At 50.1% G+C, this 21,889-nt stretch overlaps 10 protein-coding genes across 10 annotated transcripts; 6 read left to right on the top strand and 4 right to left on the bottom strand.

Moving 5' to 3' along the window:
* The first annotated feature begins 162 nt into the window (after window positions 1-162).
* On the top strand, window positions 163-1,464 carry BO79DRAFT_285042 (v-SNARE protein VTI1). Its single transcript, XM_025688314.1, has 3 exons — window positions 163-641; window positions 709-1,115; window positions 1,198-1,464. Exons 1-3 carry the CDS (start codon window positions 462-464, stop codon window positions 1,283-1,285), a joined length of 675 nt encoding a protein of 224 aa, XP_025543659.1. The 5' UTR covers window positions 163-461; the 3' UTR covers window positions 1,286-1,464.
* An 85-nt stretch (window positions 1,465-1,549) lies between these two features.
* Window positions 1,550-2,588, bottom strand: BO79DRAFT_285041 (DSC3 family protein; the record flags this gene model as incomplete). The annotated part of the gene is made up of 1 exon (XM_025688313.1): window positions 1,550-2,588. Exon 1 carries the CDS (start codon window positions 2,561-2,563, stop codon window positions 1,550-1,552), a length of 1,014 nt encoding a protein of 337 aa, XP_025543658.1. The 5' UTR covers window positions 2,564-2,588.
* Window positions 2,589-3,076: 488 nt separating this feature from the next.
* Window positions 3,077-4,313, bottom strand: BO79DRAFT_251328 (uncharacterized protein; the record flags this gene model as incomplete). Its single annotated transcript, XM_025685856.1, has 4 exons — window positions 3,077-3,102; window positions 3,239-3,336; window positions 3,395-3,573; window positions 3,666-4,313. The coding sequence occupies 4 exons, from the start codon at window positions 4,311-4,313 to the stop codon at window positions 3,077-3,079; spliced, it is 951 nt and encodes a 316-aa protein (XP_025543657.1).
* A 635-nt stretch (window positions 4,314-4,948) lies between these two features.
* Window positions 4,949-5,913, top strand: BO79DRAFT_285040 (uncharacterized protein; the record flags this gene model as incomplete). The annotated part of the gene is made up of 3 exons (XM_025688312.1): window positions 4,949-5,343; window positions 5,411-5,639; window positions 5,698-5,913. The coding sequence occupies 3 exons, from the start codon at window positions 4,949-4,951 to the stop codon at window positions 5,911-5,913; spliced, it is 840 nt and encodes a 279-aa protein (XP_025543656.1).
* Window positions 5,914-6,667: 754 nt separating this feature from the next.
* On the top strand, window positions 6,668-9,164 carry BO79DRAFT_188462 (Zn(II)2Cys6 transcription factor; the record flags this gene model as incomplete). Its single annotated transcript, XM_025680597.1, has 9 exons — window positions 6,668-6,708; window positions 6,769-6,891; window positions 6,948-7,036; window positions 7,125-7,202; window positions 7,269-7,807; window positions 7,865-8,138; window positions 8,189-8,364; window positions 8,415-8,601; window positions 8,651-9,164. The coding sequence occupies 9 exons, from the start codon at window positions 6,668-6,670 to the stop codon at window positions 9,112-9,114; spliced, it is 1,971 nt and encodes a 656-aa protein (XP_025543655.1). The 3' UTR covers window positions 9,115-9,164.
* Window positions 9,165-9,576: 412 nt separating this feature from the next.
* Window positions 9,577-10,746, top strand: BO79DRAFT_275303 (phytanoyl-CoA dioxygenase family protein). The gene is made up of 2 exons (XM_025687656.1): window positions 9,577-10,304; window positions 10,391-10,746. The coding sequence occupies exons 1-2, from the start codon at window positions 9,614-9,616 to the stop codon at window positions 10,678-10,680; spliced, it is 981 nt and encodes a 326-aa protein (XP_025543654.1). The 5' UTR covers window positions 9,577-9,613; the 3' UTR covers window positions 10,681-10,746.
* Window positions 10,747-11,106: 360 nt separating this feature from the next.
* On the bottom strand, window positions 11,107-12,400 carry isa1 (Fe-binding Fe/S cluster assembly protein ISA1). Its single transcript, XM_025680596.1, has 2 exons — window positions 11,543-12,400; window positions 11,107-11,481 (listed from the first exon to the last, which is right to left on the bottom strand). The coding sequence occupies exons 1-2, from the start codon at window positions 12,246-12,248 to the stop codon at window positions 11,444-11,446; spliced, it is 744 nt and encodes a 247-aa protein (XP_025543653.1). The 5' UTR covers window positions 12,249-12,400; the 3' UTR covers window positions 11,107-11,443.
* Window positions 12,401-13,334: 934 nt separating this feature from the next.
* BO79DRAFT_188454 (ARMH3 family protein) lies at window positions 13,335-15,948 on the top strand. Its single transcript, XM_025680595.1, has 8 exons — window positions 13,335-13,529; window positions 13,586-13,708; window positions 13,766-13,846; window positions 13,895-14,048; window positions 14,103-14,215; window positions 14,264-14,598; window positions 14,647-15,057; window positions 15,118-15,948. The coding sequence occupies exons 1-8, from the start codon at window positions 13,449-13,451 to the stop codon at window positions 15,779-15,781; spliced, it is 1,962 nt and encodes a 653-aa protein (XP_025543652.1). The 5' UTR covers window positions 13,335-13,448; the 3' UTR covers window positions 15,782-15,948.
* A 112-nt stretch (window positions 15,949-16,060) lies between these two features.
* On the bottom strand, window positions 16,061-18,020 carry BO79DRAFT_188453 (MRG family protein). Its single transcript, XM_025680594.1, has 4 exons — window positions 17,413-18,020; window positions 16,978-17,209; window positions 16,480-16,864; window positions 16,061-16,425 (listed from the first exon to the last, which is right to left on the bottom strand). The coding sequence occupies exons 1-4, from the start codon at window positions 17,574-17,576 to the stop codon at window positions 16,214-16,216; spliced, it is 993 nt and encodes a 330-aa protein (XP_025543651.1). The 5' UTR covers window positions 17,577-18,020; the 3' UTR covers window positions 16,061-16,213.
* A 462-nt stretch (window positions 18,021-18,482) lies between these two features.
* Window positions 18,483-20,415, top strand: BO79DRAFT_188449 (uncharacterized protein; the record flags this gene model as incomplete). The annotated part of the gene is made up of 2 exons (XM_025680593.1): window positions 18,483-19,100; window positions 19,901-20,415. Exons 1-2 carry the CDS (start codon window positions 18,530-18,532, stop codon window positions 20,413-20,415), a joined length of 1,086 nt encoding a protein of 361 aa, XP_025543650.1. The 5' UTR covers window positions 18,483-18,529.
* Between the last annotated feature and the right edge of the window lie 1,474 nt (window positions 20,416-21,889).

Raw genomic sequence — 21,889 nt, 5'->3', positions numbered from 1 at the left:
GCAACAACTAGACTAATAAGTTAGTCTGGTTTAACGGCCGTTGAGCCCGACGACGTCAGCCGGATCCCTCTGCCTCGGCCGCCGATCACGTGTGCCCGTCGCCGTTCCTGTCATCGCCGCAGGCCAGCCAGTTGTCTCTCTCCATGCATCTGCCTATCCTATCTGCTTTCCATCCAGCTGCATCTCCGTCTGTCCTTCAGATATACTGGTTTTGTTTTTTGAGCTGATTCTGGTTCATTCTCTCATAGACCGTGTCATTCACTCCGTTGATTGTCCCAATCTCTTTCCCGGAGCAGCACGGGCGCCGCCAGCCACCACGGAAGATAAGGTGGCTACTCCGTACTACTCTCTCCACTTACTTGGATCCGCAACCCCTATCCACTGATTAATTCGGTCTCGATCGGCTGTACAACTTAACCAAAGACTCTTCAACCTACGCCAACGCCCCATCTAATATCACAATGTCGAACCCGTTGGACACCGACGCCGGCTCGGAGCTCTTCAGCAGCTACGAGACCGAGCTAAAGCTGGTACAAGCCGATTTGAATCAGAAGCTGGACCAGATCGCCGAGTCAAGCGGTGAGCAACGAAAGTCAGCAATCAGGCAAGCCGAGAGAGCCCTGGATGAAGCCACGGAATTGGTATGTTCGACTAGCTTGTCAAAAAGCGCATTCCGCGTCATTTCCCCACTAACAAGCGGGAATACAGCTAGATCAAATGCGCATGGAGAAACAGAACATCCCCTCAGCAGCACGATCGAAGATCAACACGCGCGTTCGCAACTACGCTACCGATATTGATGAGGCAAAGCGCAAGTTGAGGTCTCTCTCCGATGACCGCAAGGCGCTCTTCGGCGACCGCTACACAGATGATCCGCAGGACGAACATCTGGAACAAAGACAACAGCTCCTGTCTGGTACGGAGCGGTTGGAGCGCAGTTCCGCCCGGCTCCAGGAGAGTCAGCGCATCGCCCTTGAAACGGAGGATATTGGTCGCAACACCTTGGCCGACTTGAACCAGCAGCGCGAGACGATTATGAATGCGCGGGGTCGACTGCTGGAGAGCGAAGGATATGTGGACACCAGTATCAAGACACTAAGGGGCATGGCCCGTAGGTACTGTCCCCCTAATACACAAGGACATTTGCTTTGCTGCTTGTCACAGCCACTTGATGCCCATATACTTACTGTCTTCTAGGATGGCTACGAATCGGTTGATCACAATCGCAATCATCACAGTCTTGATCTTGTTGATTTTCGCCGTTATCTACAGCAAGTTCCATTGAGCGTGGATTTGGAAGGCGTTATTACCGGTGGCCTCTCTTTTATTTACTTCTCTCTTAACGACACCTATAAGTCTGCAGTCGCAGACACATCACGCAATGTTGTATGATAGCAACCCATCAGCTTTAATCAGGCGCCATGTTACATGTTCTAGTACCTCGCACAATTCCCTCGACGAGCCAAGCCCTTATGATATCTAGAAAACTTAAAAAAGAAACAACAACCAAGGGTATAATACATGGAAAAGAAACCAAACATAAAAAACACTAATTCATAATCCTCATGGCCCCAAAAGCAATATTAACCACGACCCCAACAAAAACCGCCAACCCCTTCCTCCAACTCCAAACCCCCTCCTCCCTCCTCAACCACATGGCACACCCAACCGGCCAAAAGAACCCCATCACCGCCCCCCAAAGCATATCATCCATCGCGCCCCTCGACCCAGCCCCAAACCCCCCATCATCCTCCGCAAACGACACCACCCCACCATCCCCGCCCCCTCCCCCAGCCGCCATAGCCGCCGTCGACCCCTCATCCATCCACCGGTCCTCCAACTCCCGCAACTCCGCCCCCGACGGCATCGTATCCGGGGTATGCGACACCGACTGTACCGCTAGAAACTGCGACCGGAGGCCTGCCACCTCCGCGGGTGTAAACCCCGCCGAGAGTAACCGGTCGAAACCCCGCGGCGCGGGCGTTGTAGTACTAGCATCACCACCATTCTGTACATCTTTCTGTCGGTGTCCTCTGGCACTACCGTCTTCATGATGAGTATCTGATGGTGATTGTTCTTCGTCATCGTTGAGTGTAGATGCGATCGACGCTTCCGCGGCAAGATCGGCCGCTGAGAGAACGATATCGCCGATGGAGCAGTGGATGTAGAGACGGGGATGGTCGCGGACGGGGGCTTTGCCTTTGCGGTTGGGATCGGAGGCCGGGTCTGAGGTGGTGTCATTGGGCGGGGAGGATGTTGGTGGTCGCGGGGACCGCGTGGGTGTGGGAGGGAGTTTGAGGGATACGGAGAGAGGGGTCTTGTCTTCGAGGCCACGGCCGGCGTGGATGAGGCGGAGACGGTGAGAGGAGAGGTTAGGGGGGAGACGTGTGCGGATGAGTTGTTTTAGGCCCGCGGAGGTGGTGGTTTCCGGGGAGAAGATGTCGAGGGGGAGGTCGGGAATGGAGGCGGAGAAGCGGATGGTCACGTAAAGGGGGTTGGTGGTGGAGGTGGAGGGTGGGAGGTCGAGGGGCGGAGGGGATTTCAGAAAGGATGATGATGCCATTGTCTATGCGTCTTGTGGAGAGGTGTACAGGGTGTGAGATGAAGATTGAAGCCGGCGATGTCGGTACGTCACGGCTTGCTTGCGATAACCTCCGATAAGGCTGTCGCCTGAGGTCTTCCAGGGGTTGTGCACGTGATTTATACTTATAGGGAGGAGGACGTGTGATTGGCTGTACTGCTTCCCAGTAGAGTACTCGAGATTAACAATGATTTAATGTTCTGAATGTGTATTCACTTCCATATGCTATGGAAGTAAACTAAACTACTATTAAATTCAGTCTAATTATAAGGGCGCTCTTGTGGTTCTATAGGACTTTGTATTGAGCATCAAGCCTTGAAGCCACATTGATGCAGTCTATGCGGTATCTCCCCTCATAGATCCTCTTAAGTATTGTATATACATACAACCGGGTCTTGACCTACCCATGTCCCTCTGTTGCCTTGAGATATACGTGGATCCGTCGTCTTGAACTGTAGGAACCAAAGCACAGAACACTCTGACACATGCAAGCCCTCAGTTTCTAGCTCCTCTGTTTTGACCTGTGTTTTTCTCGCATCTCAGTACATGCATATAGCGTAATGGCAAGGAGTATGGGACCCAATTCTGCCATATCGGAGGGAGACTGTGTGTTCCAGGGCCCATATTATCGCATGGTCAAGAATGATGGTGTCGAACTCTTAGGTGGCTTATTCTTGAGATACGCAACGTAGTCATCGTCATACTCGGCAATCGTCAGGAATATCTCATGCCTATTCTGAGAAATATGAATCCCTCTATAATGATATAGTTATTAGTAGTGACTGAATACCAGCTCATGTAACGGCTACTCACAATCGTTCAATATCCGTGTCACCATTGTTCATCAGCCACCCTACCATTTGGGCACTTTCTTGCATCTGGATCAGACTTGGTTTTGAGCTTCTAATCACTGGCTTAACCTCGATAAGTGCATAAGCATTTTCGTTGCCATCGTCCAAGTATCCGTCTGTTCTGGCCTCGAAACTGGCCTCCTCAAATAGTTAGCAATAAACCCCTTTCTGTGCATAGTCCAGTCACAGGTATAGCAATTATCGAAGTGGATAGTAAGTGCATTCAGAAATACCACAAGAGCAGTATTCACGATTTGCTCATCTTTCGTGGGCGGAAACAACTGCCCCCGAAGCTCTTTGGGCACCTGAGCAGCTGGAGTGATGAATTCTGGCTCCTCCTGATCATACACAAGGCTATCATCATCATCGTCGTCATCATCCGAATTCGACTCTGGTGTCTTTGGCGGATCTTTTGGGTTCGTGGACGGAGTTTTCGGAGAATTAAGTTGCAGTTTGGAGACATCAAAGACCTTCTCCTTGAGCTTATTGCGAGTCCGTAAAGCAATTGGGGTATCGAAAGTGCTAGGTCTTATGATTCCCTTGGTGCGTGCAGCCATCTGCTGGTAATAACGAACGATAGTGAAATTCCCCTCAGGGTTGATGGACATGCCGAAACCATTACAGTATGTCTTCCATGAGGGATAGTCTTCCAACATCGCGGTGGCGTCCGGAATCAGTCTCTTGATTCTCTCTGGTAGTGTCTTGAGTGAACTTTGTACTTTCCAGAGGACACGTAGGAGTAAGAACTGTTTGTAGCCTATCTTTGATCCTGAGACTAACTCAGCCCCATGAATAGTTTCCTTATCTAGCTCGTGTCCCTTGACAGCCTTCTCCCATTCTGTGCGATCGGCGGGTAAATGTTGAGACGGGGCACTACTCATTCTGAGTAGTAGAAACTGATGACCGGGGGAGTCTAGATAGAGAAGGCTGGAGCAGGATATGAAACAATGACTTGTTTGTTCAGTCTAGTTAAGTGATATGATTCAGTGTATTACATGAAAGGAATCATTGCAAACAGATAGCGAGAGCACTTCCAAATCGCTCTCCTGCATATAAGAACATCCAGTGACATAAGTACGAGGAGCGAGATAATCATAGCAACTTAGCCCATCACTAACCATGAACCGTTTGAGACGTTTAGCGGTGGGAGGGGGGGGGGGGGGGGTCAATGCATCCACATCCAGTTAGGTATTCCATATCCTGAGTGCTAGGAATAGAAAATAGTTTCAACCACTCAATGCGCCGTGTACAAGCGCTGACTCTATCTTAGTACTAGATTTTAGGCATGCGCACGGACGTCTGTCCTGTCATGGAACCTGATTGATGGAACGTTGATAAGCTGAGAGATACGCGGATAAACTGGCCGGGGGTGGTCTCTTGTCCCTTGCGACTTGAGCTTAATGTTCTTCCAACAACACCCACCCCCCCACACACCCATCACGGATTCGAATCTAGAGGATAATTGACCGAAATCCCTCTTGCATCCTCTTTTCAATCAACAGCCCGACCATCTATCATGTCTATCTTTGAGCCTGCAGAACGCCGGAAGCTGCGTAGAGTTCTACGCGCACTCTGCAATAACATCCAGGACCTCGAACTTCATGAATTCGATGTGCATCAAGGGAAAGCACACAATATCATTATCTTGCCTTTAGATTTAGAGGGACAATCTGATGCTAGGCCTTATTTTTTCACGCCTTGTTCTGCCTCTATAATGGCCGATCCTGTTGAGAGCATGACGGGAGAGGGGCGAGAATTTATCGAATTTGATTCATTTCCCGAACACCACAGAGACCCGCTATACTGTTCACGTTGGCTGTTTGATCGTTTTTCTGGTTATATCTCCCTATGCAGTGATTTTAGCGATCGTGACGAGGCTTATGAGCTCAAGAAGCTACAATCAGATCTCAGGTAAACACCAGCTCTTGCCGTTTACCCATTCATATATTGCATTCTTGCATCTGACACTACACAACAGCATTGATGAGCCGCCTCTCACGAACTTGCATCAGTTTAGCTACCCTGAATGGCTAACTGTGTGGGCTACCAAACTTGCCAAGGGCTCACAACCCCATATCAAAGCATTTGTTTGCAATAATATGAACGGTACAAACGCAAAGGTCCTACGAGGAGAAGTAATGGTCACTCTACGCTTGATGATCGCACAAATGAAGTCTGTCCGCTTTGTCGAGCAGTTGACTGCACCGGTAAAATCTGTCTCTCCACTCCATCAGAATACCTGAAACTAATTAAGCCGCCTCCAAGGTCCTGCTTTTCTCGTTCATGGGCCCCCAACATGCTCGGCTGATCGAGGCGTATTTTGACGGCAACTCGCTGATAATGCGTCCGACTCGCCTGTTTGACCTTCGCAAGATGGATGCGGATGTTATCAGAACAATGGGCCAATGGTTCTTTGGGATGGCAACCGGGGAAACTACGAGATTGTGGGAGGCGGGATCTCGGGCATGTTCACGGACATGATTCATGATTATATAGTGACCTTTCTTTGATTCTGTTTGGTAAATGGGACAGTTGGGATATATGGCTGGGATCCTTTTTTTTTCCGGAGGCGTCCTTTCTGATTTGGCGTTCATAGGCAATTTGGGGTCGGTATTCATGCGGACGAAGGCGCTTTGGTATCTATTCAGAATACCCATGACTTGCTAATGGTACAACATTACTATAATCCTCAGGTCGGGACGGATGTCTATCCTCAACTGACATTCGACTGTTGTGGAGCTTGCAGGCAATTGAACTCTGAATAGCCGTCGCAGGCCATTTAGATATAATATCGTACAAAGGCTATTTACGACTCATGGGGGATCATTATTCGCTCCTAAATATGTGTGAATTAATATTCCATGGTAAGCGCAGCCTCACAAACCAGGCCCTAAAAAATGCTAGACCTGGTATCATGCTTGTATCTAGTTTTCATTTGTGCGATAACATCTCCATGAATAGAATTCGGTGTAGGAAGATGGACGAAGATAAGCAATTATACACGTCTTTTCCCGAACGGGTAACTAGTTTGGAGAAAAAGCGACATTGTCTGTGGGGTTTGATAAGACCGAGCCGGTCTCGTGATCGGCGTCTTCCCCTCATCCTCCTAGCTTATCATAATCCCTATCTTCCTATCCAAGTCCAAAAGAGTCAAAATGTCCTGAGATACAATCATCGTGGCGGACTACTCGCTTGCCTAAGGGTCTACTCCGTGGTGTCTCGGGTGATCTTCACGATGCAAGCCGAGCCCCGCAAGTTAAAACGAACGGCAAACGCGTAAGAAACCTGCAAAGTAATTTGGAAACTAGCTTGCCGATGTTGACCCCGCTTATCCAGATGTATTGCCTGTCGTCAGAGCAAGATCAAATGCTCTGGGGTCGAACCATGCGCCAATTGTCAGAGACGCGCTGTTCCTTGTCGGTTTTCCGAGGAAAACCGTAGGGTTCTGATATCGGAACGGTACTTTTCCAAAGGATCGGATGGCTATGGATCATACGATGCTCATAATGCGGCAGGTGCCTCCGTGAGTTGCAGACACAGGCTAAAGAGCAGCATGAGACGACGAAGAAACGAACCCACGATGTTGCATTCGAGGAAGTCGAAAGTATGTATATGACGCGGGCAAATTCTGATGTCTCCTCACTGTAGTCTTACTCTGTTAGATGTTCTCGGTTCAGAATCGCGTTCTCCAGGTGCAAATTGGCCCAGTCCATTTGGTCTGCCCTCGATGACGATGAGGAATACCCATGATAACCGATTATCCCGATGGAGTAAGACCTGCACTCTCTTCTCTGATATAGTCTTGGTCGTCATGCGCATGCGGCTAACCTGACTAGTCTGGCTGGCTCCAACATCTACTTGGTCGTTTACCGCTCGTCTCACTTTGATGATGTCTCAAAGGCTGCATCCGGACGTGGCCTACGATATTCCCTACTACCTTGATGGAGATATCTATCCTCTACAGTGGAAGTCGTCTTCTGATGCTGCTCCTGATATCAGCGGTCTCCCGTCTATGGACTACGCTCTTTATCTCTTTAACACAGTCAAGTTCCATCTGGGCCAGACTTTCCGACTCTTGGACGAGGAGACCTTCACAGCGCATATGCAAGAGTTCTACTACGGCGATGCAACCAAGAAAGCAACTGATAGTCGGCTGTGGCTCATCCAGTTTTTGCTAGTGTTGTCCTTTGGAAAAGCGTTTCTTGACCAGTCTAAGAAGAGAGACCCGCCAGGTGCAGCATACTTTGTTCGTGCCATGTCTTTGATGCCAGATTACAGTTCTATATGGAGAGATACCCTTCTGGCCATCGAGGTCATGGCTCTAGCAGCTTTGTATCTATACTCGATTGATCGACGAGAGTCAGGACACCTTTTTGTAAGAACCTGACTTGCATTCGAAATTGCGCGGGGTGGAGAATCTAACATAGTACAGGCTAGCCAGGCCATCCGGATTGCGCAACTTGAAGGTCTACACACGGAGCTTCCGGAGCAAGAACTGGGGGCAGCAGCTGTTGATCGCTGTCGTAATCTGTGGTGGACACTGTACATTATGGACCGCCATTTTTCGTCATCACTTGGCATACCGATGATTGTGCATGATAGCGATGTCACAGCATTAATTGATTCCCCAACACAATCGTGCCAGAGGAACGCTATGCTAAGTCTGAGAGTGAAGCTATCGCGGTTATTGTCCACAATACTTGGCAGTAGGTTACAAAATCACCATTACGAGAGGACGTCGACTCATGAACGACAGCCGTTTACAGGACTGAGAGACGGCCCATCGAATCATTCATTGAGAAAACGAAGACTATTTTAAACACTATGGCAGATCTAGCTCGGGAGTTGGAGGACTTTATCAATACCAAATTCGCAGGCCCGGTTAACTCCATGTCGAAAGGGATGCGCCATATCCTCCTGCTATATCACGAGGTATGTCTGCCTTCGAGCAAACCAAAATCCGAACTAACTCATAGTACTAGTGTGTCATCGTTGCCACACGGCCCCTCCTTCTAGCCGTTCTACGGGAGCGTTTGGATAAACTTGGCCTACCTTTAGAATGCTGTCGCCGGATTGTCCCTCTCATGGAAACACTGATGTCAACGGGGATCAACTCGGCGACCAAAAGTCTACAGTTACTTAAAGCTCTAGTGGACGAGGGCCTTCTCGGTGGGCAAAATGCAGAAAGAACAATCATCAGCTACTAACCGCACCACAGAATCATTCCTCCCCTTCGACCTGGAATTTACGTACGGCGCCGCTATCCACCTCACAATGGCCAGCGCCCTTGTGCCTGAATTAGTCGGACAGCGAAGCTCCAACCAACAAGCACATCTAATTCTTGATGAAATTATCGGCAAGGGGAACCGCGTAGCCGAAATTCGCAAAGCTGATCTGACTCGTCTCGAGACCTTGTTCGAGGGACTAAAGGAGCGGTATGCGAATGCGGCAAATCACATCAGTGCCACTTTAGTTCCAGAGACGAGTGATGATGCGCATGAGCAGGATCATAGGCCAAATGACAACACCCAGTTACCGTTCATCACTGGGGAATTGAATGTCTCAGAGGATGAGTTGCCTGAGCTTGGATTAACATCTTATGATATTGCAGCCATTGTGGATCAGATTGATTACAATGCGAGCCCGTCTTTCTGGCTAGCTCAGGAGGGGGACGATTTGTGATGTATGGTATTAACCAACGTATATAGAGTCGTGTATATGGAGCTTCGAGGTGGTGAAGTTTACACTTGCATATAGGGTGTTGTTGATGTCATCGAGAGCAGTAGCAGAGCATCTGAACTGCAACTGAATATACAAACAATCATAGTTACTATACTACACCCAATACATAACCCTTGACTGTAATGGTCATACTTTCGAGCTACACCCGAAGCAGCAGTACAGAAACAGACAACACCATCACTGTACTAATCCATCAGTTCATCATATAATATCTCCAGACCAGTGCAGTAGATCCAGCCACAACATCTATCATCCACACATGTCAGCCCTATCATCGGATATGCCACCCGATCTCCGCAACGCAGCCGACCCGACCCGAGAGGGGAACTATATCACGCCCTCGAGACATGGTTCTAGATACAGAGACTACCAGCATCATCATCATACCAGACAAACTAAACCATCTACATTTCAAGAACCAGCAACGATAACAACCAAAATGACCCGCCTCCCCCTTCCCATCCCACCCCCGATCCCAGCAACCTACACCCCCAAATCCTCCCTGCGCACTATCCCCTCCACCACCCCAATCGAATACATCCTAGCCATCCTCTCCCGCGACGGCGGCGTAATCATCTCCGACTTCATCCCAAGAGAAGACCTCACTGCTATCGACACCGAACTCACCCCATGGACCAGCGCCAGCACCAGCGCCAAGAAACCCACCTCCACCTCCACAACCAACGGCGCCTTCACCACCATCCCCTTCCAAACGACCCTCATCCCGGGCCTGGTAGGCAAATCCCCCACCATAGCCCGAATCACCGCGGAGCACCCCACCCTAGAAGCCCTGCGCACGCGCATCCTCGTGGACGAATGGTGCATCAACCGCGAAGACAGCGTGGAGCCGAACCGTCTCGACCCGTTACTCAGCCTCAGCGTGGCAATGAACATCGGGTACGGGGCGCCTCGTCAGCTCCTCCACCGGGACGATAATGTGCATCATGTGCGACATGAGTATCGCGAGTGGGAGTGGGGGTGGGACCAGGTGAGTCAGTTTGGGTGTCTGATTGCGGGCTGTGATGTTAGTCGGGAGATGGGGGCCACGATGTTTGTGAAGGGAAGTCATCGATGGGGGGATGAGAGGTGGGCGGAGGTTGACCATGAGAAGGGGGAGGTGTGTTTTGCTGGTATGTTATCTACCCACTATTCCCTTTGTTGGTATTGGCCTTGGTATTGTTCTGGATGATCCTGATATGTTGGGTATGGGTTATAGAGATGAAAGCCGGCTCAGCGCTGATATTCCTTGCGTCGGCGTACCATGGGGGAGGACATAACTCGCTCCCCGGGACGGTGAGGAATATGTATGGGTTGTTCTTCTGTAGGGGTCATTTGCGGACGGAGGAGAATCAGTTCCTGGCTATTCCGCGGAGTGTGGTCACTAAGATGAGTCCGAAGATGTTGGAGTTGTTGGGGTATAAGAAGCCGACGACGGCGTTGGGGATCGTGGATAATATTAGTCCGGATGAGGATGTTGAGGGGGTTTGGGAGAGGGTGGTGCGGTGAATCTTCTTCTTAGAAGGGTTGATCAATTGATTTATGTATGGTGGTTTGAGGTTGTTGTATGTGGAGGTATGATTACTGGAAATTGAGATGGCCAGTGTTATCAATAGGTTAGGGGGGTGTTAGGAGTAATATGGTTGTAGTGGAAGTAGGAAATGTAGTAGGTAGAGGTGATAGTTGCCGCTGGTCGAGATAGTAGACTTATTGTATTCTGTTATGAGCAATTCATATACTATCGGATGAGGTGCAGGCAAAGCCCGAGTATTGAAGGGATCGGACAGGCCATCCGACATATTTCAATTCAAGTACCCCGGATCTAATCTAAGCTTCCGAAGGAACCGAAAGGCCATTGCTGCATGTAAGCTCGGTGATTTTAGTTCTAATTTAGGTTGTAGTTCTTCCTCGAGGTGTTTTGGGGATTACATAGTCATTTAAGCTTGTTGTTGTATTCACGATGGTCCTACATAAAGTAGTAATAAAGTAATGATTGATCACGGCTTGTGTCGCTGAATCTTCAACAAATGTTGCCTGCGGTATCATGCAGTGCCGTCGATCATATGACAAAGTAGATATATTGCACAGTAGTGGGCTCATTGCCCGGGAATCAATGTATGTCCAGCATGAAGCAATAAAAGAAGGGATTATCCGAACCCGCCAAACCCGCCACCAGTAAAACGCCGGCCAATGCACAAACGCGAGAAAACCCATGAATCCGCATAATTATGAACTCGAAACATATGAAAGGTGCCAATTTCAGTTTCATAAATCAGACCATGAAGGATTCACCGCATCCACACTCTTCCTCTGCACAAGTAATACGTTAGCAGCCGTTTCTGGGGTTTCCCGCGGACAAAGGGAAGCTTACTAATATTCGGGTTGCGGAAAACGAATCTCCTGCTCAGCTTGTCCTCCTGCCAATCCATCTCGCTGCCGATTATACTGAACAATGCCTTGCTGTCGATGAGAACCTTGACACCGTCTTGCTCCACTACTTCGTCGAAAGCACCCGGCTTCTCCACGTACTCCAGGTGGTAGGCGAGACCGGAGCAGCCACGGTTCTTCACACCGACTCGAATCAGCTTGGGTTCCGGCTGTGAGAGGAGTTTGCGAAGCTGCTCAATAGCCACGGGGGTCAGCTTCATCGCGGCCTTCCTGGCACGCAGCTTGCGCCGGGGCTTCTCGGTGGGCTTGGCGGCGGTCTTTTCGGCAGCAGCAGGAGCGGGCGCAGGCTTGGACTTCTGGGCCTCACTTTCCCGGAGGCTGAGGTCGGACAGGCCCTGCTGGCCGGGCAGCTGAGGCTGGGACATCTCACGAAGGGAAGGGAAGTCGGCGGCGATGGAAGTGTCAGAGATGCCCGTGTTCCGGGGCGGCGGGAAGGAGGTGGGCAGCGAGTGAGGACGGTAGGCAGTGGCAGTCTGCAATTCGCGCTTCGAGGACCGGTGAGAATTGCCGTATGAGGAGAATAGACGGCAGGTCTGCGTCGAGCGTCTGGAGGAGGACTGTCTGAGCCAGGTGAGGATCGTGGCGGATGATGTCACCGGCGAGGGCATGGTAGCTTTGCAAAGCGACATATTGGGAGAATGTGATGTGTTTGATGGAAGAGGATGCTCTATACTGCAGTAGGAGTAACGAGGAGCTGAAATGTCATGAATCTAATCGTTGTGTCGTCGCTGAACGAAAAGGAATATGATGGAAAAGTGGAAGAATGATGGTGAGTCGGAAGTTGAGTCTGTTTGGGAGGCGGAAAGACTGCCGGCGGTCGGTTAAAAGGTGCCAGGGCCAGGACCCGGCGGGCCAATCAGCGTGGAGGTGTTTCTACACAACGACGGTGGCGCCACTGCTGTGGTCTCAAATGAACGCCTGATCGAAGCCGGGGTTGTTGGGGAACTGTCCGTTGCAATCTAAATGGCCCCCTCTGTGACCCAGTGATCATGCAGCAGTCCCGTTTCCTTTGATTTCTTTGACTTTGTTCATTGCTGAGCTGGCCCTGCGATTGCTACTCCTTTACTGTGATTGGCCCGATGCTCTTCACCGTTATTACTAACACGGCTGCCTGAGTAACGAGTCACCACACCACAATGAGTAGTTACCTCAGGCGTAACCCATGACTAATGGGTTTCTGCTTTGTTTGATGTTTCAGGAGACAAGAACAATAATGAAGGACCCGGGAAGCAACGGGAAAGAGTTGCTGATCCTTGTCTATGTGTGACTAGAGCAGATTTGTTACGCACATGATCTACTTTCTATAAGGGAGCATTCTATTTACCCTCGACACTCTATTGATGTCAGGTCATGCATTGAATCAACTGTTATTTAAGTGATTAACTAGCTTCACATGCCCCTGATTATGTCATCTTATGGTCGGCATGAGCAGAGGCACGTGTTGTCACTGCAACGACAAGAAAGTCAAGGGACAGAATAAATGAAAATACTTTTATCTTAAATTATGCTGGAAGAAAGTAGGAAGGCTCAGACCTCTCCTACTTTCACACAATACAAAGCGAAACCGTGGCGCCTTCATACATAAACCGTGGCTGGTGGGGGAGCAGGGGTGTTGCGTGGCTGGTGTGGGCTGGCCCGAATAGGCAGAAAAAGAGAAATGAAGTGGTGGTCGAATAAGCTGGCGACTACCATTTCATGTCCACTTCCAAGTCCCTCTTCCATCGGCCCGCTTGCTATTGAATCTCACATTGGCTCTTCAAACTTCCCATCTGTGATGCTGGTAGCGGTCCCATGTTTGATGCTGACCGCCACTCCTCTCACCTAACGCAATGGAATCCCCCTTAACCCAACAAAGTAGACCCGAAACCTTCAAGCCTAAGATCGTGCAACTATACGAGAATCTATTCCAAGTATGTGTCGTAGTCCCCGCGGCGTATATACCACTCCAGCTAACCCAATTTCTTAGACCACCGACTATGCAGAGCCATCGGAGGGATTTTGGCGCGAGTTTTTCTTGTTGCCTCCCGATCGTACTCGGCTTACTGCGGTCTTGAACCAGCTCAGTCCTGACGAGACCCTCAACTTGCAGGTGCGTCACCACTATGCTTGGTCTATCAGCAGACAGTCCTTTCTAACACTCTAGCAGATCCAAACACAGCAACTCTTTGCTCGCGCAATTCGCGAAGCTGCCTCCACCTCCAGTCCGGTGGATTCCTATGCTCTAGAGGTACGTGCATTGCCCGACGACTGTCATCACTTTCTAACTATGATCTAGACCTTGACGATCTTCTTAGCATGTGTCTTGAAGAAGAAGTACACCAACCCCAGCTCAGATGTCATTACTGTTCTTGCTGGTCTCGACCACGTGGACCATGTGATCTCCAACTTTGTCACTGTCCTGGATGGCATCATTCGGAACGGCAGCAGCTGTAAGTCCCTTTTCATGAGCGACATCACTTCGACCGTGCATTAACGAATACCAGTTGATATCCGTCTCAAGGCTATAAAAGCCGCCATCGCCATGACTAGCGGGGCATACAAGACAAGTTTGGTCTCTTACTTCACACACCGGGATCTGTTTCCTTCTCTCATGAAGGTTTGTTACTTCCCAAACATTCCACAACCAAGCTAATCTTCAATCAAGTTCGTCCAAGAAACGGAGACCCCAATGCAAATGTTCGAGCCATTCGTGCTTTTGGGTTTGCTGGCAAACTACAACAAGTTCGAATTCCAAAACCCCTACCAGCTGCGACTCGATGACTTTGTCAACGAGGCCAGTATCCAGAAGATTGCCAAGGGGGTTGGTCTCTCCTGTGGTGCTCTGCGAAACGGCTATGTAGCAGTGCAAGATGACTCTCCGGAGGGCTGGTCTCTCATCGGTACCCTGATCTATTTCGGATTGGGTGTACTTGCTCCGGGCAAGAAAGAGAAAGCCGGCACGCCAACCGCAGAAGAAGCCAAAGATCTGTTCGCAGCACTGTAAGTCTATCCTAATTCCTAGGGGCTATCCCCCGCTAACAACACCAGACCGGCCCAACAAGCAGCGATCCTCCTTGCCACCTACGACTTCATCAATGCCAACAAGCTCTTCGGCTACCACCTCATCAGCGCGGCTCCCGAGAAGGACAACGAGGAGACACCATTTGCCTCTTTCCTCTCCCTCACTTCCTACCTCCTGCAGCACGCCTATCGGTCCCCAAGAGTCGCCCACTACGCCGAGCTGAACCTTCTCACCCTGCGCATCCTCTCCGAAGACAGCACGCTATGCAAGCAACTCTGCAGCGAAGAAAGCAAGCGCAGAGTGCGCCTCTGCCGTCAAAGACAACCATATCTCCCTCTCGTCAACGGCGATCGAGTCCTAGTAACCGTTATCTTCGACATTCTCATCGACACCCTAACCCACAATCTCCGCCGCCGACTCGACGTCAACCTCTATAGGTACCCCTCTCCCTTCTTCCGCCTCTCCCCAACATAGAACACAAAACTAACTAGTAAAAGCCACTGCATATCAATCTTCCTCCGCCTCCTAACCTACCTCTCCATGAACAAAATCCGACTCACCTACCACTGGTCTGAACTCTGGCGCACTCTCCTCTCCCTCACGCGCTTCCTAACCACCTACGCCCCGGACCTAACCAGCAACCCACACACCACAACCCTAACCACCACCCTCATCAACCTCATCGCCTTCTGCGTCTCCTCGGGCGACACCTTCCTCCCGGACCCCCTCTCCTACGACGATCTCTTCTACAAGCTTGTCGAAACCGGCCCCATTATTACGCGCTTCCGCGACGTCTACAATTTCAAGGCACCGGCATCCGCATCTGCTGGCGCAGACACCAATAAAGAAGTCCACGTAGCCGCCATCGACACGCTGATTTCCGTCTCCACACACTTCTACACGCTGTTGTTCGTGGATCCGGATCAGAATGCCGAATCGGCGGGGAAGAGTGGAGAAGCGGTACCGGTACCGGCGAACCTGAAAAAGAATCTGAGTCCTCGGGAGGTGCATCGAATCATCAAGCAGGGGTATGAGACGTTGAGCATTCAGCCGCCGGAGGGGCTGGGGGCGTGGACGAGGTATCGTGAGGCGGATTGGAAGATGGAGTTGAAGAGGGCGGCGAGGTGTGCGGTCGATGATGCGAGGGGGTTGGTTGTTTAGGTTGTTAGGACGATGCTGCTCTTGTGTTTCTTCATGAGTGTCTAGTGGCTGTGGTTTGTGTGTGTTGCTTGGGGTAGCGGATTACATACTAGGTGATGGTGGAAATCCAGTTCTTGTTACTTTTGTTTTATACCTTCGCTGGCCAGTATTATGTTGAATATTCCCTGAGTTACACATATTGGAAAAAGTGATTGAAAATTCAGTTCCGCTAGCTGAGTGGATTCCAATTCTATCCTACTAATGGTACAGGGAAAAAAAGTATGATCATCGCCGTAACATACATAAAAGCAACTTCAGTCTTTGCTAACTAACCATTTGTCGCAGCCCAAGTCGGTCGAACGCAATCGAATTAAAGAAGGGAGGAGATAAGATATGCTCGAAGAAAAAACGGTGGAGAAAAGCAAACGCATAAATGAATCAATGGCCACACGTCTAGACTAAACGCGATGTCGCAGTCCCAGGAGTTGGATTCGGAACGCCACGCGACTTCTCGATGTACTCATTGCTCGCAGTCATGTATCTTGTAGCAAAGTATCGGCTGGAGTTCTTGCTCAGCCAGATGGTGAACTTGGACAGTTCTTCACGGAGTCTATTCGTTGACTGGAGGTCCATATTCGTCTGTGCAATGAGCTCGGGCATGGTGGCTATGGAGTATCTGTTAGCGATGTATGTGGTATCTTAAGACGAAGGAAACCTACCAAAAAGACGAGTCAGGTGCTCTGCACCGTAGATGTCGAGTGGTCCCTTGTCGGCGTAGTCGCCCGAGCCTGCCTCCCACTTTTTGCGGAGAGCCCGGTACTGCTCGCGCTCAAACCGGTATAGGAGAACCTTGTCAAGCGCTTTGTCGAAGTATTCACGCACACCCATGACGACTTCTTCAAGGACGTCCGTATCAGCCGAGCTTGTGCGCTTGGGCTTCTCCTCATTGACGTAGTCGTCCAGGATCTGATTGACCGGGGACTTGGCAGGCAAGGCCACGACTTGCTGGTTCTTGGTGACATTTTCCCAATCATCCACTAGGAGAGACTTCAAATTATCTGGCATTACGATTCTTACGGAAGGCCGCACGTAAAAGCTCTCCTCCTGTGATGACGCAGTTAGTATGTGTGATCAATAGTGCTGTCCCTTGTGCGCACTGTCACTGGCGGTGTGATAGGCTACGGGGAATATTGAAGGCAATAATGCAGCAGACTTACCTTTTCGATATCGTTGTCACGAGCTCTCTTGGTTCCGCGGCCAGGCACTGAGGTTTGCCTTTCCTCGCTGCCTCGGGCGGAACTGCGGTCGGATCCTCCCCTCTTCTTGACAGAGGCTTTGGTGCTCTTCTGGCGGAATGCAGCCTCTGCCTCACGACGAAGAGTGGTGGCTAATTCTCTGTTTTCCTCCGTGAATTTACGAAGGCGGTCTTGGGGAACCCAGTCATCCCAGCTGGAAAGACAGAACAAATGTCAGCAATTGTGGCTCTGACAAGGACACCTCTCCGTTCCGGCGTGATGGTGGCTTCACCGGCAGAAGGGAAATTGCGCGAACCCCGTCCTTCTGCCATGTAGAGCAGAACCACAATTCCATCACAAGGCAGGAGGTAAGAGAATTTGGAGAGATGAAGGGGGATAACACTAGACTATACGTACGTATTCTTCCAGCCCTTGTAGTGGACTAGATACTCGTAAGGACTCTTACGGTCCTCTGGGTCTGTATGCCTCAGGTCAAGGATCTTGGCCTCGTACAGGATTTCATGATGAAAACAGAGAACCCTCTCGTCCTTCTGGTAGGTCATTTGGCTTGTTGGGGCCATTTTGAGATGAAGTGGCGCGTAGACAGATCAAGGGGTGTCTGCTGTCACTGAGGGGTAGGATGCTGTTATAGCAAATCAAAATACCAGCCACAGATTTCACCAGCTTGATCGCGAGAAGAAACAAGTAGAAACACGGAGTAGAATGGTGAGACAAGTATTTAAAGTCTCGTCAAGTCAAATTTGCCTCTGCGAAGCACGTGCACTGAGATGAACAGTGACTGAAACAAGCGAATGAAATGGCAACTGTGCGCACACGAGCAGGGAAGTGATGTGGCAGATGTGAGTCTTCACTAGGCCTTGCAGACAGCCAGCTTATAATGATTCTGGCTGGTTTGGAAGATAATTGATTGGCTCCAAGCAGTGTCAGAACCTCCAATATAAGACGGGAGCCGGTGGTCTCACAGTGAATAGCTGGTTATTCCCTGGTTATTTCGGGAAGATGGCCGGAACAAGACGAATCTCTCCGAATCAATGCCAATTAGAAAGGATAATGGGGTTGCAGAAGTGGTGAGGGTTCACAGCATGTCGCGGTTGGGACAAGAAGAGGAAGCGGAACGACTGAATGAGGAACGCGTCCAAAAGGGCAAGTCACGAACTTTCCCGGCTAGTTTTAATTGCTTTGCCCGCCGCCATCTCATCTTCCTCTTCCTTTATTCCATCAACACCAGCAACGTATCATCAACTAATTTTGATTGACAACCGGCTACGGTCGTTTACTTCAACAAGCTGAGCGCTGTTACTCAATCATTGTGCCACCCCAGCCACCTTGGTGTTCTGGTAACTGGATCCGCGCAAGACGCGATACACTCCGATTGAGGGTAACACAGCAGCGACAAGACAATATCACCTCAAAAGGTGAACCGAAGAAAGCCTCCAGGGGGCAAACTAGTTATTTTCGGTGTCAGCCATATATTTATCGTGTGTTGGCTGCGCCATTCTGCTATTCAATCACCATGGCGCCTACGGAATCCTCAATTCTGGGCAATTTTCTGCTCTCACCGGCTCCTTTGCCAACGATCATGTCGTTACAGCAGTTTACTGAGCTCTTCCCGAAGCGTTTGCGGTCTCATCCGCACATCAGGGCGCTCTACCGCGAACTGCAAGAGCTACGGGAAAATGACATGGACCTCGTCAACGGTAACATTGACAAGGAGGTTCGCCAGGGGGAGACCCAAAAAGCAGAGCTCCGGAAGTCTGTCGCCAAAACAGGTGTTGACGGACTCAGCTCTAGCGATCAGCGTGAGATGGATATGGATGTCCAATTGTTCGGACAAACATCGTCCTCCGACTATCATTCACCATCCAGTCTCCTGGATGCCATGGAGAAGGCCATCTCGGACATTGGCCGTCAAGTTTCTGAGACCGATGAGGAAGCAACAGCGATCTTGACTACGCTCAACAACACGGTCGGAGAAATGAGCGACTTGCGCTACGGCAAGATGCAAGGCCCCGCCGGCACAAGCGGCGAAGACATGGTGAATGAAGCCATCCGAGGCTTGGGTCATCTGGAAGATGCGTGCTATCGTAAAAGCTGAGCGCTATATGGCAGACGCATTACTATTATCGAGGATAATCTTCTCACCTCCACCTGCCTAATTGTCAGGCACGAATAACTTGCCTGCCTGCTCGAGTTGCATTGGCCAGATGCCGCAAAGCAACACTGCAGTACGGGTACATACATTGTGTGAGACCAATGTGCTCCAGCTCGGCAAGACCTCTGCATCCTTGGAACTAGACTCCCTGGATGTTGGCAACCATTGACCGTTCTCTCAGGGCCTGACCAACCGCATGTACGTGCATATGGGTGTTGATTTAGACAGGATCATACCGGATTTGGGGGGCGTTAGAACAAGTCAACAGCACTTGTTCGCTTCTCTTTTTACAAGATTTGAACAGGACGACTATCCTACTCTGGATATACAGTGTCCACATCATTACGCTGTTGCTCTTGTCTTCTCGATGAAGTCGAAGACTCCGGTGCAGGATAATACTCAATCCAGCTATCAAATTGACAATCTTTCATCACTGTGTCCCAGCTTCGGATGTCATAATATCTGTAAAGTGTAGCTTGCAAATTACCTTGGCGTATTTAAAACCAAGCTCAAAACCCAAGCTCTTAAACCATGTGCAACTTCCAATGCCGCCTTCATGGCACTACATCCCAAAGAGGAAATGCCGATAAGATACGGGATTGGCGTGACGCGCTAATCTTAATCTCTCTTTTCGCGACCTCCAATTCCAAGTCCAATTGCCACGCCCTCGATATCCTACTTTATACACTCTCCTCGTACCAAAACAACTAGCTCAGTTCCTCTTTCCTCAAGACACTTTTCCGAACGACAGTTATTCCAAAATGCCGTCAATACCTCTCCACCCTCGCGCGTCCCATCCTTCCGCACGCGTCAACAATCCCCTCCCCCAGCTTCTACAAACCCCCTCCGGTCTCGCCCTCCTCGAGCTCCAAGGCACTATCAATATCCCCTCGCAAGAAAATAGCGAAAATAATGAGTCATTAAATTCATCACCCGACGGCTCCGGCAATTCCAATGGTGCCCCCGTGTTCGAAACCCCCATCGGCAAGCTCATGTTCCCCGATTACTCTCCGCAGTTTACAGCACCAGACGATACAAAGTGGATGAAGAGGGTCTATCTATATGTTGGACGGTATCAGCGAATGACCGGAGAGGTCAAAAAGCTACCACAGCCACTTGCAATTGTGCAGCGGAGACAGAAGGAATTGGGTGCGGCGGCTGACGACAAAGAAGAGTTGGAGATTGTCGAGATCGTGAAGTACAAGATCTACTTTAAGAGTAGACCGGAGCCTGTCAATGATATCTGAAGTGAGACTCTACGAATTAAAGCCGGACGAACCCGCGTTTTGGGATTTCGCATTGCGCAGGCTGGCTATGGACACATTGAACGCGGCGTGTGCGGACAGATTGGGTCCGTCGGAACTCAGGCGTGCTGTTCTGGTCCCATCAAGGATATCATCCATGAACGTCGGCCTCTTAGCGCCGAAATCCATGCCCGGCTCCTTTGATGTGGAAATCAAGAGTCGGTCTCGCATTGCAGTCGATGGGAATGATGTGAAAACACCAGGTCGCGATCAGTAGCTATAAACCATCCTTCTTCGATGGAAACAGAGATGGAGTCTGACTTCCCCAACCGGAGCCGCGACTTCCCAGAAGAGAGAATGGCTGAATTGAAGTCTCACAGGCCCATTCTTGGTGTGCTCTGCTATATTCCTCGATATGCTGGAATTTGTGGGCAGTCGGCCATCTATTTCACCTTGAGGGTGGGCCATTCGCGTACTGGCTCCTCAAGACTGGGTGTCGACAGTGTTTTATGCGGTCTCTAAAAGTCCATCGAGCGGGATCCTTCATTATGAGGGCTGAGCTCATGACCCTGTGGGTTAGTCAACACCTGCGCTGCCTACACAACTTGTCATCAGACATGCCACGATGGTATCACAGCCGTCATCCGACGGCGCGCGGCATGGTCTTCCTTCATCCTGGTGACAATCATCATGGCAACCTGTGGTCACAATTCCTAGCTACAGGCGCGAGCTGTATAATGATAGAGCCTGAAGCAGAGGCCCCATACTAGGGCAATTTGGAGGACAGGAAGTATACCAAGCAAATAGTGAATTCCCACAAGGTTTATTACTACATATACAACACAACAGCTATGTGTACCATGAACAGATTAGCATATATTTGAACATCTGAAAGCAAACAATAGCTTCAACGAAATCGATCATCCACAAGTAGAGAGTAGTCGAAGTGGTGGCCAGCCTGGTAATATTCCGCCATCCCACACACCCGAAAAAAGACATACCCGGGCGGAATCATTTCCTCGCCCCCAATTCCGCCAACCTATTCTATTCCGTCCCTCGAATGCAGAACATCCCATCCTGCATGCACGCCTCCTGTCAGTTACACTGCAGTTGAGATACATGCAAATCAATTTCTCATGTATAGAATGCTATTCAACATCATTCCAATGCCTCAAGTAGGTACCAGTAGCACAAACCCACTCCCCCCACCAACATCCGTAGCAACCTTAGATCCGAGGGAACCTAACCTCTCCCATCCGAACATCCGTCGGAAGCCGACACGAAGATCCATACACTCATTCCCAGCAAACAATCCATTGTCCCTATTCTCTACGACCAACCTTTCTACTACCGAGAGTAAGAGCAGAACATAATACTAGTTTTCTTTTTACCCCGCAGTACCCCCAATCATCGGATATATCCCATACTTACCAGTATAAATACCCCTCCATCTCCCCCTTCCCCCTCCATCCCACAC

This window comes from Aspergillus costaricaensis (assembly GCF_003184835.1).
Source record: "Aspergillus costaricaensis CBS 115574 unplaced genomic scaffold BO79scaffold_4, whole genome shotgun sequence".
Classification (NCBI taxonomy): Eukaryota; Fungi; Ascomycota; class Eurotiomycetes; order Eurotiales; family Aspergillaceae; genus Aspergillus; species Aspergillus costaricensis.
This window is presented reverse-complemented; position numbering and strand designations above follow the sequence as displayed.

What these genes read in the sequence shown, in the direction of transcription:
- BO79DRAFT_285042 (XM_025688314.1), top strand. Translation starts at nt 462, where the DNA reads ATGTCGAACCCGTTGGACACCGACGCCGGCTCGGAGCTCTTCAGCAGC. An exon ending in TGGATGAAGCCACGGAATTG is followed by an intron (nt 642 to 708) that starts GTATGTTCGACT and finishes GCGGGAATACAG; the next exon opens with CTAGATCAAATGCGCATGGA. An exon ending in CTAAGGGGCATGGCCCGTAG is followed by an intron (nt 1,116 to 1,197) that starts GTACTGTCCCCC and finishes ACTGTCTTCTAG; the next exon opens with GATGGCTACGAATCGGTTGA.
- BO79DRAFT_275303 (XM_025687656.1), top strand. Translation starts at nt 9,614, where the DNA reads ATGACCCGCCTCCCCCTTCCCATCCCACCCCCGATCCCAGCAACCTAC. An exon ending in GGGGGAGGTGTGTTTTGCTG is followed by an intron (nt 10,305 to 10,390) that starts GTATGTTATCTA and finishes TATGGGTTATAG; the next exon opens with AGATGAAAGCCGGCTCAGCG.
- isa1 (XM_025680596.1), bottom strand. Translation starts at nt 12,248, where the DNA reads ATGTCGCTTTGCAAAGCTACCATGCCCTCGCCGGTGACATCATCCGCC. An exon ending in TTTCCGCAACCCGAATATTA is followed by an intron (nt 11,482 to 11,542) that starts GTAAGCTTCCCT and finishes TTACTTGTGCAG; the next exon opens with AGGAAGAGTGTGGATGCGGT.
- BO79DRAFT_188454 (XM_025680595.1), top strand. Translation starts at nt 13,449, where the DNA reads ATGGAATCCCCCTTAACCCAACAAAGTAGACCCGAAACCTTCAAGCCT. An exon ending in CATTCGGAACGGCAGCAGCT is followed by an intron (nt 14,049 to 14,102) that starts GTAAGTCCCTTT and finishes AACGAATACCAG; the next exon opens with TTGATATCCGTCTCAAGGCT. An exon ending in AAAGATCTGTTCGCAGCACT is followed by an intron (nt 14,599 to 14,646) that starts GTAAGTCTATCC and finishes TAACAACACCAG; the next exon opens with ACCGGCCCAACAAGCAGCGA.
- BO79DRAFT_188453 (XM_025680594.1), bottom strand. Translation starts at nt 17,576, where the DNA reads ATGGCCCCAACAAGCCAAATGACCTACCAGAAGGACGAGAGGGTTCTC. An exon ending in GTGACAACGATATCGAAAAG is followed by an intron (nt 16,865 to 16,977) that starts GTAAGTCTGCTG and finishes GCGTCATCACAG; the next exon opens with GAGGAGAGCTTTTACGTGCG. An exon ending in GCACCTGACTCGTCTTTTTG is followed by an intron (nt 16,426 to 16,479) that starts GTAGGTTTCCTT and finishes GATACTCCATAG; the next exon opens with CCACCATGCCCGAGCTCATT.